The sequence below is a fragment of the Haemorhous mexicanus genome, chromosome 3 (genome assembly GCF_027477595.1).
Source record: "Haemorhous mexicanus isolate bHaeMex1 chromosome 3, bHaeMex1.pri, whole genome shotgun sequence".
Taxonomy (NCBI): Eukaryota; Metazoa; Chordata; class Aves; order Passeriformes; family Fringillidae; genus Haemorhous; species Haemorhous mexicanus.
The window spans coordinates 15089235-15105464 of NC_082343.1; the positions used below are offsets into that span (position 1 = coordinate 15089235).

The window sequence follows — 16230 nt, forward strand, 5'->3', positions numbered from 1 at the left end:
CATGCTTATTTACAGTTTTAAAAGCAAATACAGAACACGGCTGAACAGATTAAGGTCTGTTCCTTACTAAGGTTTTCAAACATGCTTCATGCAAACAAGGCATGTAAAATTATTCTTCTAAAACATAAGATACACAGAAGACAAATTCCAGCCAAGGGAGTTTTGGTGTGCCTCACACAAACCCCCTCACAACCCACTGCCACAAAGTGAGTGTAGAATAAAAGAGGAAGATCCTCACAGGGAGCTCACTGCTCCCAGACTACATGAAAGAACAACCTCGACCAAAATAGTTTAGGTTACTGTCTCATTTCATCCAAGTATGTATATTTTTTTTTCTTTTTAAATGCTGAAGATCACAATGTTTGCAACACAGTAAAATCTCTTGATATGCATGAGCCAAGACCTGACACCAATTTTATAGGAAAATGTATTTTGGATATATATTTGTATTCATGCAAAAATTCTACAAATTTCAATATATCAAGTATTTTAAAAAAACACTGCTCTGTTTACATAACCACAATTATGTTAACAGCAATATGCTTCACTACAAACAAGACTTTCATTACATCACACTTTTCTTCAAGTAAAAAAATTTTAAGGTCAAATGATGATCTTCTTAAAGGGAGGTGAGAAAAAGACAGCACTTTTTTTTTTAATAAAATGTCAACTGTTCTACCTATTTTCACATCTAGCCTGTAGCACTACTGTGGGTAATCCAGGAACTACCATCTCTCTGTGTAAAGATGTATCAGCCTCATCTCTGCCACTATGTCCAACTCAAGCATCTTCACAGAGGCAGTTGCTGTAGAAGTTGCTAACTTCAGGTGGATCTGTCCTCAGCATGATTTACTAATTATGTGATGTCAAATTCATGTACTCAGACTTGAACATATAGTTAAGATTACACTGTTGTTTTACTACACATAAAATTGATATAAAAAATTAAGTGTCAGAGATCATATATTGCCAGCTTGTCAAATTTAGGAGATTAATCACATGCAATGCCTAATGAAAAAAAATCTGAAATAAAAAGAGGCAGAATAATTTAACTTAAAAGTATATTTTCCTTATCAGCCTTTTCTTAATGCTAAAGTTCTCCACGTACAGTCTCACTTGCACTATACTGTACATGATATTCCTGTTACTTTTTCATTGTTCTGCAAGAGGTTTACAAAAAGAGGAAGAAAACGACATGGTACCTGGATTTCTTTCCTTCAAAAGACTTTACAAGAAATCAAGTCCTGTGCATTTAACATGTAGAAGTCGGACTCCACTAAGCTGACAACCCTGCACCCCGGAATTCACATACTTTGTTTTATAGGGTGGTTTCCTTTTTCTCCTGCTCTTTACACTTAGAAGCCCTTTATGCTGGTATTGCATTAAATTCATACTTACCTTGGCAGACCCTGCATCACACGGTGCATAAGTGTGCAGACAGAGCACCTACTCAAAGAAACACACTCACCAATACAGAGGGTAAACTTTTGTAAATGGTTAAACAGAAATTGTATTGTCTTATCAACTATGGCTCAGCCTCTGCTCACTAACTCTGCTTTTTGAGTGTGTTACATCTGCTTACACTTCCGGACATTTAAACTTCTGGTCATTTGCAAAAAAAAAAAAAAAAAAAAAAAAAAAGTAATAGGTCCATCAGAGCTGCTGAGTTGTAAGAATTAATCTACTTTTGGCCTCCGTTTGACCTCAGCAAAAGAAATCTTTTACTGCCTTTCCCTTCTTTTGCCTCAAAGTACCAATTTAAATACCAGTTTCTGACTAGACTATTTCATATGCTCTAATGAAAAAAAAAGAACTGTGTCCCATTTAAAGTAGTATCCTTCACTGAAATGATACCTCCATCAAATGTGATTTTTTTTAGTTTAAAAAGGCTGACAAAAACTTACACGCTCTTGACAGTAATTTGAAATTTTTTAAAAGGTATTGATGAGATGGTTCTGTAATTCCTTTGCACATTTAGCTCATAATCCCAGTTTCAATGAGGAACTAAAGCCCATGGTGAACAGCTACAGAATATTAACAGAATAAGAAAGAGAGCAAAGGCAGCATTAAATTTCTCAAGATTATTACTTGTTATTATGAAAAACAGTTTGAGAGTAGCTGCTTATTAACCCAACTTAGCCCAGCTTTTTCCTGGATGCAGTCTCTTCCCATCTGAAGAACTGCCCCCTGCTCTAGTGCAATGTTTACAAACCAGTACACCGCCACATACATTAAACTCTAATTTATGTAACTTAAAGTCATATGCAACTTTGACATCAATACCTGTAAAAACACATCTGTCTCTGTCTCTTGGCTCTTTTTTCCCCCTCCAAGTCGTGCAAATACCTATATACAAACATACAGAAAACAATGGGATGCCTCATCCCTTGTTTCACCTTTTCACTTCAAGAGATTAACTTATGTTAATTATGCAGCACAAAGTCTGGTTAATACTTCTCATGCTCCACAAAAAGAAATCTGCAGTGATTTTAAAAGCTTTTAAAATTTTAATGCACCTCCTACACGAACCATTTTTCTCCTACTATCACTTGCTTCCATCCTAACATATAGGACAGATATCACATACCATCACATTCCTTCCATGGATCACTTGAGATCCACGCCCTACTGAAATCCATATGCAACTATATTCTAACTATGAGAACTTCACCATATTATTTAAGCTTTATAATAATGTCAGGGATTTCTTTACTTCTGAAATTTTTAGAACACTAACACTGGTAAAAGATAGAAGAGAATACAATTACAGTTAAGAGCATATGGTCATGTAGTGAAGTGTGAGTATTTCCACAAACTTTTTCGTGCTTCACATGTAGCAAATCAAGATTTATTTCTAAAAAAAAAAAATCTCATGTTTAACTCAGAAAATCCTTTTTTTTATTTCAAGTATGGGAGTTTTTCCTAGGGAGGAGCCAACTTAAAGTAGACAAGGTTGTACATACCTTAGGTTCTAGAAAGTATCCTTTAAAATACCGATACTGAACAGGAATTCCTCTAGGAAGCTCTACAGTAGCTTTCCATCTTTTCTCAGACATACTGTGGAGAAAAAAGAAAACAGTCAAACAAAAAAAAAAGTTTCAAAATACAGTCTAACAGCCACCGCAGACACATCTAAGTAATATTCTGAAATAAAGTCTAGTGTATTGTTGCAAGGAAAGTTATTACAAAGTACCTTAGCCAAACATGCACAGAACATGAGATGTACTTAGAATTGAAACTGAACTTTTTGATTGACACATCTCAAGTGCTCTAAGAGAGCAAGAATTCTCATTCCCGTTGAACAGATGGGGAAAACATGGTGAAGTGATTCAGAGACTCATCCAAGATCATACAGCCAGTCACTGACAGAATTACAGACACAGCCTGAAAACTTTACTTTCCTTCACCACAGAGCGGACATAAGCTAGCACCATTTTAAGAAAATACTGAATTGTTCTACTGCATTTAAGCTTTTATTCTGTACACTCATGCTTATACATACATGCCCTCCCCCTTAAGAATTTCAATGCAACTCTGAGTTTAAATAATCTCCTCCCTATCACTTTCTAGAACAATAATAACTCATTTATAGTCTTTACTTTCTTATTATCCTATACATCTCCTCTAACTTGCTGCACAGCCATGAGACTGAGAATTGCCCCAAAGCAGTTTCTTACTCCAAGTATCTAAAGCTAAACTACTGAAATGCCAGCCACAACAGCAGAAGCATCAACTGTATCTAGAAAAGAACACCCAAGTTTCATTTTTCTTAAATATATTCCTAAGCGTTCAAAGTGCTCAGGGGCAACACCAGAAATTCTGGAGTTCTGCTAACAGTACATGCAGCTCAGGAGTTTACGAACTCAAAGACAGAATAATTTTGTTGCTTCAGAACTCCAGCTACTTCACATGGAACAAGTAAAAAAAATTCAAAACAGAAGAAAAAAAAGCCCCCCAAAAAACCAAAAATCAAAACCAACTTACTCATCCGGAGTCTGGAGGACCACGGCAAGCTGGGGATTCCAATTTCCCAAAGCACTGCAGCTCCCACATATTGCAAAAACCTCTCCTGAAAAATCCAAACAGAAAAAACCCCACAGTCAGCATTACCTCAGGATAGATGGCATCAGCAAGTACAGCCACAGTCAAACCTTCAAGTATTTTAAATACCACTCATCTAAGATCCTGCCTGTCCAGAAAGGAATCTTACCCCACGCAAAACTACAACAGCAACTTCTTCACCATGCCAAGGACCTGAGAGAGGGCCTAATGACAACCCCAGCCCTTCAAAGGGTTGGCTTCCAAACCATTCTTAAGGAATAGTGCTCAAAACATCTCTAGGAATGCAGCAGGCAAATTTTCACAGTAAAATGTTTAATCTCAAGATAACACAGTTATTTCCCTAGATGCTCTGTATTTTTTAATGTATGTCCATATTCGCTCCAATTCATACCAACAATTTAGAAAGCACAGACAAACAGGAGTTGCTAGCATTATACCCAAGGCAACATACCCAATTAATTTGATTCCCAAAAGAAATAAACTTAATTTTGCAGCTATGCTTTCAGTTTTTACTGGGTATCAAAACATAACATTGTTACACAAAAAACCCACATGAAATTGTCACACTTATCTTAATGCATACAGACATACAGAACCCAAAAGGTTTCAACAGTATATTTAATTTAGGGATATCCCAAGTGACCATTGCAACTTACCCTTGTTTTTAATATAAAACCTCTATGTATCTGACTGTAAGATCAACAATGATAAATACTAATGGAAAGAACAAATTAGTTTTTTGCTCTCACAGGGTTTGAACAAGATTTTTAGACACAATAAAAAGCTGTTGCAGAATGAGCAAATATGGAGTTTTAAAGTACAGTTAGGCACCACAAAAGAATGATACAAGCATCTCTGACTTCTTTCCTGTTCTCAAAATGAGTAGCGTGGGGGACACAATAATCCCAAGATACAAAGTAGACCAGCTGTGTGCAACAAGTGTACACTACCTCTCCCTAAGCCACAAATCACAGCTGACACTTCAAAGTACACAGTTACAGTTTTGAGGATGCCCTTTTCTCTCTACAATTGTGTCCATTTTCTCCAGTTAAACTATGATGGGATACCACAGGCCTGCTAATGAAAGAAACCTCTGCAGACCCAGGGGTTGGAAAAAATCTAGAGAAGACAGAAAGTAAGACAACATTTCTCTGAAAGCAGCTTACTGAAATAACTTTACATAACACCTTGAACTTCAGCAGTTTTTTTTTTTTAATCTTTTGCTGCAATTCATTAAAAAAAAGAAGCCTCAGCTTTCTGGATGCGCACTGTAAGCATACAAAGGCAGAAAAAAATCTACATTATGAGTATATTTAGTATGCAATTGCCTATGTCAGCTTTCCCCTTTCCACCCTATCCTGAGGCACATGATCATTTGTTTTTGCAGGGGGAGATAAAGTGGGGAGGGAAGACCATCTGAACACTACACAGGCAGAATTTCTGAGTGGAAATACTAAAAAAAAAAAAGCTAAAATTCTTTTAACATCCCTTTAATACATGCTTAATACATCTTTGTGTACACACAGCTAACTCTTGAAGTGCCATCTAATTATATTCCTCTTCACAGGTGCCAGCTGGAATAGTTCTCTGGGCTCCTATATTAAACAGACATGTAAACACCCAGCGACCACCTCTCACTCAGTAAGGCGGCACACACAAAAGGCAATGCTTGAAGAGGATGTGCAGCCACTCTGAACTCCCTTCAACAACTGCACCCAGGCCAAATTAGGATTTGTAAAACCCTGCCTTAATTATCCCAGTAAAGCCAAAGTGAAATGCAGGGCAGACTGCCTCCCCACAGGCAATTCTGAACACACTGCGGGGTTTGGTTTGCATTTCAAGCTCAGGGGTCCTCAGCTTCTCCCCTCTCCTTGTCATGGAATTCAAGGCTGCTCCTGGCAGAGCTCCTTCAGCTACTTCAGCAAAGAAGGTTAATTTAAGCCTTCTGCCCCAACTCAAAGCTTGCAACAGCCTCATTGATCCAACAATAATAATAAAAACCCCAACAATATCAATGTTGTCATTAGCAAAAGCACCCTTTTGTGTCATCTCTTTATGCTGTATTTCCAGATAATTCTTTGTGAACAGCCACTGAGGCAGGATCTGGCTCTCAATAATCCTTCTTTTCATTGCAGATATTATTAGCACAGGAAGAAGTTATATATCCAAAGTCAGCTTTGCTAGTGACAGTGCCATCACAGCTGTGGAAGCAACAGTGTAAGCAGGACAGAGAGAGCACAGCTTGCAATACTTCATGGTACAGCTACACAGGTCTTGAACTAAGGTAAATTTACTCTAAAGTTCTACAATTTCCTCCAGAATGCTACAGAAAATTCTACTCTTTACTAACAGCTTTATGCCAGCATTGAGTACCAGTTTTCAGTTCCCAAATGCCAAATCACAAGGGAGAGACACAGGAGAGGTCTAACACAGGGCAGATGTCAAAACCTGTACAATGTTTTTATCATTTTCTTCCCCGCCAGCTACAGGAGACACTTCTGCCATCTGGTATTGGCCTGGCACAGGAATTTTGCCAATCTGCTCCCACATCCATATGTTTCTGTTAGGCAATAATCAATTACTTTTTTGATATAACTTCTGTGCTGGTTTTGGCTGGGGTAGAGTTAATTTTCTTCACAACAGCTAGTAGGGGCTGTGCTTTGAATTTGTCCTGGAAGCAGTGCTGATAACAGAGGGATATTTCAGTTACTTCTGGGCAGTGCTCACAACATCAAGGCCTTTTCTGTTCTCTCCCCACCAGAGAGGGGGCTGGGGAAGAAGAAGCTGGGAAGGAACATGGCTGGAGCAGTTTTGTGGATCTCAGTTATCAGCTGTGGTTAAACACAACTCCTTCCTTCCAAGTTCCTGAAGATGAAGGTCAATGTAATATGCACAATTTATCAATACCAGATTTTCATGTTCTACCTGATGTGATACCTATTTGATCTAATATGTTCTTTTATCTCTGAGGAAAACACAAGACAGCCTTTGAACACTCCTCTATTAAGTTTTCTCTTACACCAACCATACAAAAAGGAGAAAGTATGATTTGAATACCTGGTGCTGATGATCCTCTTACTACAAAAGTGACTTGAGAAGACGTCATTTCTGCAGAACTTGTGTCTTGGGATTGTTGAAATCTCCTACAGTGGGAAGAAAGAGAACTAGTTTGAAGAACAATCACTACATTTGTTGCTGCTCTAAGTAAGAGGAAACAAAAATCCCACCATTTACAGGGAAGCAAGCCACTTGTGATATTACTGCCTGAGTGAGCAGTAGAAGTAGAAAGCTCTATAAAAGCAGCTGCAGACCCAGAAAACAGCATCCAGCTCAACACTGGCATAAGAAAAAGACTGCTAAATCAAATACCACGTGCAAGTATCAGTATCCTGCAGCATTTCTCAGTCTTCAGCAGAGATTTTTCAAAACTCTCTTTCTGACTAATTTTGCTTCCAAGAAGGCTACTGGAAGGTTTTAAGAGATTTAAGATTAGGTCCCTTGGCAAACAGTAACTTCTGTCTCATCAGTGCTGAAGAATCCTCTACAAGGCACAAGAAAGCTTCCACAGAGAAGCACAACCACCTTGAAGGAAAAGGGGAACAACTCATAAGAGATGACAGCTCTCTGCTGTCACTTGTCCATCCCTGTAGACTCTGCTTCCCTACTTCCAGGCTTTCACAGGAAGCACCAGGAGCAACTGGAAGCACCAAGCAGTCTTCAAAGCAGCACAGCAGGAAGAGACTGTCTTTAGCCACAACAGCAGCGGGAAGACTGACTCTGCCTCAATTTTCTCCTCCAATGCACACCTTGACTAAAAAAAAAAAAAAAAACAAACCTGGCAGAAGCCCATTTTCACCATTACAGCAGGAACACTATTGATATATCACATCCTTTTATATTATTTACAAAAGCAGCAGTCATAGTAAAGTCCAAATATGGATGTGGCTAGACTATCATCACCTAAATATATTTATCTGGACATGGGCTACAAAATAATTGTACCAAATATGTGCAGAATAAATTTTGCAATGGTTTCAATTAATACAGTTCTCTACATCACTGTGAGGGGCTTTTTGTTCTGTGTGTGTTTTGTTTGGTTGTTTGGGTTTTTTTTAACCAAGGAAGTAGAATGTTACAATTGCTATTTTTGAACAGGATAAATAGCACTTTATTTCAGTACAATCTTGGTCAGCAATCTTTTAATAACAACATCAGAAAGAACTAACAACACTGAAGAAAAATTTGCCTTTCATTAGCTCTACTACTACAAGGGGAAGGCCATGCCTTCAAAGGGCACAGGACAGTTAAACATGCCTCGAAAGCAAAAGACAGATACCAAATAGGAGGGGAAAAAGAATCTCATCATCAAACCTCATTCTTTGTGGGCACTTAGAATGCTATTGCAGGTATTGAACCTTCAGAACTGTTTGCTCTGGATTTTCTCCTCCTCCTCCTCTCAATTCTAACTCTCCTCCTCTATTCCTACTGTAACTACAGCTGACTTTACATTCCTTTTTCTCCGCCCTTATTTTCCCTCTTCATGTCAAGGAAGATGACTTTTCAGTAATTAAATGAGAGTAAAAAAAACAGTAGACATGCAAAGGTTTCTGGTCACATATTCCAATTTTGCATTTGCCTTTCACAAATTTCATCATTCTGCAAATGATAAAATCCCAGACTACTGAAGCTAGAAATAAGCACAGCTGATAAACAGCAATTCCATGAAGGGCATGCCCTTTCGGAACTTTCTCACCAGTGTATGTTAAGTGACACATTCTAGCACTTGTTTTTAGCTGTTATTTATAGACAGAGAAGCACAGCACGTTTCAGTGCTGAAACTAAGACTGGACTCACGAAACTGGTCTAACATGACAAAAAAATCTCAGTGCAATGCAGAGAATATAAATTACTAGTGTGCATTTATGATGACACCAAGTAGTCAAGGGCTTGGCTGTGCTCACCAAATGCCTGTTTGGACAGCCTTTAACTGAAAGGGCAGAGGAGCCAAAGGGGAAATGAAGTAGGCAAAAATGCCTTGCAAAAGTCAAGCAGGAAAGTGAAAGCTGATGTTTGCACCCAGTTCCCCAAAGCAAGAATAGGCTTTTGGCTTGCAAAAAAAACAAACCAAAACAAACAAAAAAGCCACACACAAAAAAAAGCCCACCAACAAAACAAAAACCAAAAAAAACCTGTTTCCACAGCCAATGCAACAACTCAAATTTAAACTTCACAAAACCCAGCATGTGTCCTACTGCAAATTAACTAACTACCCAACTGTTCCTAGAGAATCATCCAAAATCCTCCTAAGTCTATAAAGCTTTTAGCCAATCTTGTAAAAATTCTATGTACCTATTTTCCAGACAGGCATGGGTTTTTCTAAACGGCCTAGTAAAATAATTTTACTTTTCTATATAGGAGTAGCCAGTTGTAAGGAGGTTTTGATAAACTGACTTTGTAAAATTGCCAGAATTCTACCCCAAATGCATTTTATCTCAAAAACCTACTCAGCCTACCCAAGGGATGTATATGAAGAAAAGAAAAATTCCACTTCAAGCAAAAGCATGTTTTTTTTGTAGCAGAACTGCAGGTACAGGTATTGCTCTTATATTTAGGGTCAAAGTACCATCTCTTATTCTGAAAAAAGCATCTTTTCTAGCAGAGCACTGAATGCAAACACCCAGCAAGGAAAAACGAGGTCTGCTTTTTTGTTAAGGAATCAAACCTATGTGGTATATTATAATGCACTTATAAAAGCAGTCTGTTTTTTCAAGACATGATACAAAAACATTTTACTGCGGGGGGAGGCAAAAAAAACCTAACAACCTAAGTTTAGCTGTCTAGTTACTGATGGTTCCTGAAAAGAGATAGTAATTTAATTCCCAAAGGGGAATGACAAGATTTAACAGTCAAATCCTCTGACCTCTAAGTGTCAGGCATCTTTGAAACGGGATGTTCCTTCCTTCAGATTTTCAGCACTGCTTAACCAAAGAAGCTGGCAAAGAATTAACAAAACCCTCCTTTGCTCCCCACTCCTGTAATGAGGGACTTTTTGGTGAATGCAAAGAATTTTCAGCTCAGAGGGGTCATGTCAAAACTGCTTAGGGGAACTGAAGCAAATTAGAAGAGCTACATTAAAAATGATAAATATTTCCTAATCAGCAAATATTAATAAAATCGACTGAGTTGATTTACAAACTAGAAATCCTTGTGCAACAACCCTTTTTAAACAACCTCTGAGTCCAAAAGTAAAGCTGAATTCACATCTGCTGCAGCAACAGGCATTCAGATGCTAACCTGGGTGCAAACAATTGCTCCTCTTCCTTTGGTCAGCTTTTATAGCCTACAACCACATGGAAGAAAGCAGTGAACACTTGAATCTCAGTTCTCCTCATGGGAAAGACATATCACACAGGTAGAGACTTATCAGCACTTCACAAAAAAAAAAAAGGAAAAAAAAAAAAACAAAACCACCCCAACATGAAACACTAATAGGAAGAAAAGAATACGAAATCCAAACTCTCCTCTCCCTGATTCTAAAAGAGAACTTCTAGAAAATGTAGGTAAGAAAGAAAAGATGACCTATCTATTAAAGTGTCACAAAGTATCAGAGATTTCCTCTAAAATGAGGTAATAAATGTCATCATCGATAGGGAAGACCAAAATATTTTTGGTTGTAGTTAGAAATATACCGGGACAGGGACTTGATTTATTAATTCAAATCCTGAAGTTCATTTGAACCTTCTGGCTTACAGGTTTGGTGATATATTAAAACCCTTCACAAGCCTTCTGCTTCAGTGGATTATTCTGCCCCACCCTTAACTTCCCTAACCTTTCCAATATGATTTAAGAGGTGCTGGCTGCTTGCTGTACCATATCTTATATGTTTTTTCAGGATTACCTAAATACACACCAGGTAATCTGGGGCAATCGTGGAATATAACAGACTATCTGACAAACACTGAACAAATTCCAGAGTCATAAAAATTCACAGCAGCCATGCAGCCAGGTTACCTGCTCTCTACTCATTACAACCAATATTTTTCATAGCAACTTGAACAGATTTTGAGGCTTTGATTCTAGTGGTCCAAGGGCAGGCTTGAAGTACAAAGGGATTTTTTCCTAAACTGTGGAGATTTACAAGCCTGAAGGCCTTGAACTTGGTTGCACAGACAGAGGGCTTTCAAAATTAGGCAGGGAACTTCAAGCAACTACCCTGGCTGACCTGAATGAAAAGCTGATTTTATCAACTCTAAGTTGACTGTAAGGGCTGCAGAATGGCAGGTTTCACTTAGCATATCCATTATGGATAATCAGACTTTGGCAACTCGCTGGTAAGAAAGCAAAAAAGTATCAGACTCACACCAAAGTGTCACATTTCTCCCCTTCTCTCCCCACAAAAAGCCACCAATCTCTATCTAATGAACTAAATGTAAAAAATTCTGATGGAAAGCTATCAACCCAAAACTCTCTTGGGTAACATTATATTTAAAAATGACAGGCTAATATGCAGCACAGATTTTTCCAATGAGATGGAAAAATACAGCTCACAAAGTATCATTTTAATGAGTGGGGTTTTTTTTAAACTAATAAATTTTATAGATACTTATTTTTCAAAGGTAATTAGACAACTAAGGACACAGGTGCCACGAATTTCCTGGAACGCATTTTAGTACTTTCAAATACCTGATATTTAGTGTCAAATTACTTTTGCCTGTTCTACTACCAAATTTGCTCGGTTAGCTGCAGAAAAATGAAGCCCATTATACTGGCTCTGGCTGAGAGGGAGTTAATTTTCCCTACAACAGCCCTCACAGAGCTGTGCTTTGTGCTGGCAGCTAGAAAGGTGTGGATAACACCCAGTTTCAGCTGTGCTCACACAGCCCCAGGGCTGTCTCTCCAACATTCTCCACTATCACCAGGAGGCTGCGGGTGGGCAACATCCTGGGAGGAGACACAGCCAGGACAGGTGACCCACACTGACCAAAGGGACATTCCTTATCATATGACACCAGCTCAGAGATTGATAAATTAAAAAAAAAAAAAAAAAAAAAAAGGAAAAGAAAAGCTAAAAGAAAGGAGGGTGTTTGTCATTTAAGACCTTTGTCTTCCAGAGTAACTCCTATCCATATGGAAGCCCTGCTTCCATAATAGGGAAGCAGAGGATAAAATCTTCTGTTTCCCCTTGCTTCTGCAGAAATTATTTTTGCTGTATTAACTACTTCTACCTTGACCCCTGAGGCTTTTTCCACCTTTCTCCCCCTGAGGAGAGGAGTGACAGAGCTGCTTGATGGGCAACTGGGAGGCAGCCAAGGTCAACCCACCAGCACCTCCAGTGCACAAACAGGCTCTTTCAAAATGCTAGCACACATTTCATCACAGATCCTGGGGCACAGTCCTGGAAGTGCACAATCCTAAAAGCAGTCATGCTCAATTATTTCAAAATATCTCTCCATTTATTGCATACAAAGATAAAACAGCAAGGACTAGAAGGCTGGAATATTTTTGGTTTTATTTTTGTTGTCTTGAGCTGACACTTTCCACCTTAAGAGAAAAGACTTATGAGCTGTATCAACACCCAGGAGAGCCCAGCTCCACGCTGAAGCAGGGGAAAGGTGCCACAGCCCTAGCCAAGTCATCTGACAGCTGGGAGGACGCACTGGCAGCACTGGCACTGACAAAGAGCACCCCTTACAGCCTCCATCACGAACCATAAATTTGAACACAGCCCAGCACTGCTGGAGAAGGTACTGTGCTCAGATTTTACCTTCTTAAAAGATGTGCTACACACAGCAACAGAAAATCCACCTCGTATCAGATCTACTGCTGTGCTGAACAAAGGGACATGAGCCTAAGACACACACTGTGATATTCTGAAGATACCATGTGGTATCTGGTTAATCTTGTAGTATGATGAACAGATTTTGTTGCTTGTGGATGGTCCTAATGAGGTATCAGATATTACAGAATACATCTAAAGCAACAAATTAGACATGCAAGAAAATTATGTAACACCAGCTGACGACACCTGGGTTTTAGAACAGCGTCAGAGGATATATTTGTCAGGGCATTCCCTTTAACAACTGGGAGAGAATTTTTAGAGACAGCAATACAGCATCAACTCCTTCACATTCAACCAAACAAGAGGGTTCTTCCTGCCCCCTCCTCTCCCCCCCACTGCACCTTGACTGCAGGAGCAAGGACAAAGTCAGCAGGTCTCTCCTTCTGCATTGCAGTGCTAACACTGGACAGCAAACAAACTTGCACAGAAGATCTGGACATGCTGTTCTGATTCAAAGGCTGAAATTTTACCAACAGCCTTAATGCTGACATTTAGAAAACAGCAAAGCCCCAGTGACACCTCTGAAACTGCATCACACCAAAACACAGCAAACGAGAAAAATATCTTGAGGATTGTATTTTCAGTATCAATTTAGCTCCCCATGAGAGGGGCCACATCAGCTGCGGTTCTCTCCGCTCACCCAGAACGTATCTGCTTTGTTTTAAGTAACAATAAGTTAATTGTTTCAGCATTTGGCAAATACCTGTCCATGTGACAGACTCTTCCGCCTCAGCTATGCCACAGCAGTTTGGCGAAGTTCTTGAAGGAGACAGGAAACAGCTGGGGCACATTTGTAAGTGAGAGCAGCATCAGTCCGATTCCTCTTTTGTGAGCTGTTGCTTATTATTAACATACGGCTGACGATCTTAGGCAGGGAGTAATTTAGCTCTCTGTGATCACACTAACATTCCTCACTTAGGAATGACTCGGACAAATAATACGAATAATGCTCCCCACAGCTCTCAACCAACCACTTTTTTAACAGGTTCCCAAAGCCTGGATCCATTCTATTGAGGGGCTACACGCTTTACTAAAAGACTAATTACATGGCAGCTTGGGCTACCAGTGTCTATTCAAAATCAATGGCAATCTCCTATTTTTTAAGACCTTATATAGTTATTTTACAGGAAGCAGTGCTAGAATGGAAATATACATGATGAAAATAATTCCACTTATCAAATATTTCACCCTACCATTAAAAATATTTTGAAGGTTAACCTCCATCTAACACTGCATGCTCTGATAAATTAAAACACTAACAAGACAAGCTATTAACTTAAAGGGAAAAAGAGAAAAATGGAAGAACGAATCTGTGCCTGGTTAGGGTGACAGATTAATTTTTAAAGTTCAGCTTAATCTAGAGCTGCCTCACTAGCTCCTATGCGATCAAGAACATCAAACCTCCAACCGGCAGCACCACCGCTGTGTTCCTTTAGCGCAGAGCCGAGACAAAGAACAGCACAGCGCACACCCCCACGCCGGCAGAGCCCAGCGCGCTGCAGCGTGCCCAGCCCGCCGCCCCTCGCTGCCCGCTCGGACACGGACCGAGGGCTCCCGGCGCCGCGCACGGCACCGCCCGTGGCGGGAGCCCGGCCGGGAGGCGGCGCGCCACGTCCCCGGGCCCGCCCCGGCCCCGCCGCTTGCATAATGCGGCAGAGCCGCGGGACCGCCCCGGGCCAGGGCTTTAGGCGGCGACATAAACAAACACAGCCGTAGGCCCCGCGTTCCCCGGCCCGCCGCCCGCCAAGCCACCCACCGGTGACAGCCAGGGCCCGGCCGGACGGCGCGGGGAGCGCGACGCGCCCGCAGCCCTCCCGGCACGGCACCCCCGCCCCGGGCCGGGCAGTACCGCAGCCGCCCCCGGGCGCACGGAGCCGCGCTCTTCCCGCCTCTCGGGAACCTGAGGAGACGTCCCGGTACCCGGACGAGGCGCTCCTCGCCCACGTCCTCTCAGACAACACACCGGCCCCACGGTGCTGCGGGGAGCGCGGCACCGCTCCCTCAGCGCCCTCTGTGCACAGGCTCGAACAGACCCTGCTCAGCCGCGCCGACCGCCCCCTCCGCCACCGCGCGGTCCCGCCGCCGCACGCGGCCGGCGGCGCCGACTGACCTGGCGGAGCAGAGCGGCGCTCCGGGTCCCCGCTCGCTTTGTGTGAGGCTGCGGACAGCAAAAGCCGGGCTTCCCGCCCCTCCTGCCGGGGCCGCCGCCCGGGGCCACCTGACGGGGGTGGGGAGGGGGCGGCGCGGCCCCAACCGGTTCCAGCTGCCCCCCGCCAACACGTGACCGCACCCGCGGGCCCGCCCACCCCGCCGCCGCCAATGGGAGCGCGGGAAGAGCCGGGGGGCCGGGCCCGTTCCTCGACAGCCGCGGGCCCGGGGCGGGGCTGAAGGAGGCGTGGGGAGTGCGCGGAGCGGGGGCAGGCGCAGGGGGGCTCTGAGAGGCACGGGGGGGTTCGGGGGCGGCTTGCGGCCGCCTGCACACGGCGGGGGAGCTCTGCCCTACGCACCTCTCCCGAGGACCAAGCACCACCGCTTCCCCGCGCCATATCCCCGGTACCCTCCTCAGAGAGCGCGGCGCCGCTCGCCCAGCGCTCTCCCGACCGCAGTGCGACCCGATCTCCTCCAGCCTCCAAGACCTTCTCAGGAGCGCGCACCGACCGCCCCTTGCCGCCGTCGCCACCACACCCCTCTAGAGCACTCACGCTGGCCCCGCGCCCCCTCCGCCGGCGGCATGCACTGACCTGGCCGAGCGCTGCAGTCGGCTGCCCACCCCTTGGCGCGGGGCTGCGAGCGGCGCTGCCCGGGCTCCTGTTGGCGCTGGCGGGGCCGCTGAAAGCGCGGGAGAGGCAGGGCAGGGGGCGGCGGGGCCAGCAGCCGGATCCAGCGGCCCCCGAGCGCACCAGGGAGAGCGCGGCCACGTGACCCGCCCGCTGACGCGTCACTCTGCAGCCCGGCCCCGCCCCTCCCGCCGCAGCCAATCAGGGCCGGCTGGGCGGGGCGGGAGGGGCGCGCGCCGTTCCCTTGAAAGCCTCGGCGCTGAGGGAGCGCTGGGGCTGGTGAGGGCAGGAGAGTGTACCCGGGGATAGTGGCCCCGGGGGGCAGGAGAGTGTACCTGGGGATAATGGCCCCCGGGGGGCAGGAGAGTGTACCCGGGGATAGTGGCCCCGGGGGGCAGGAGAGTGTACCTGGGGATAATGGCCCCCGGGGGGCAGGAGAGTGTACCTGGGGATAATGGCCCCCGGGGGGCAGGAGAGTGTACCCGGGGATAGTGGCTCCGGGGGGCAGGCAGGAGAGTGTACCCGGGGATAGTGGCTCCGGGGGGCAGGCAG

The 16230-nt window shown here is 43.4% G+C and overlaps 1 protein-coding gene across 8 annotated transcripts in view; it reads right to left on the reverse strand.

Moving 5' to 3' along the window:
• GPCPD1 (glycerophosphocholine phosphodiesterase 1) overlaps nucleotides 1-15820 on the reverse strand; it is a 42576-nt gene extending 26756 nt beyond the window's left edge. For 2 of the 8 annotated variants that reach the window (XR_009485688.1, XM_059840937.1), the window contains exons 1-6: nucleotides 14303-14449; nucleotides 13605-13681; nucleotides 7120-7205; nucleotides 3985-4069; nucleotides 2964-3057; nucleotides 2284-2346 (exon numbers count right to left, since the gene is read on the reverse strand). Coding sequence is in view for 7 of the 8 variants with exons in the window: in XM_059840937.1 (XP_059696920.1) it covers nucleotides 2284-2346; nucleotides 2964-3057; nucleotides 3985-4069; nucleotides 7120-7205; nucleotides 13605-13612 (336 nt within the window). In the remaining variant the exon portion in view is untranslated. Of the gene's footprint in view, nucleotides 1-2283; nucleotides 2347-2963; nucleotides 3058-3984; nucleotides 4070-7119; nucleotides 7206-13604; nucleotides 13961-14302; nucleotides 14450-15011; nucleotides 15146-15642 lie in introns of those variants that run through there. The other 6 variants (XM_059840930.1, XM_059840933.1, XM_059840932.1 and 3 more) reach the window with 6 other exon arrangements.
• Between the last annotated feature and the right edge of the window lie 410 nt (nucleotides 15821-16230).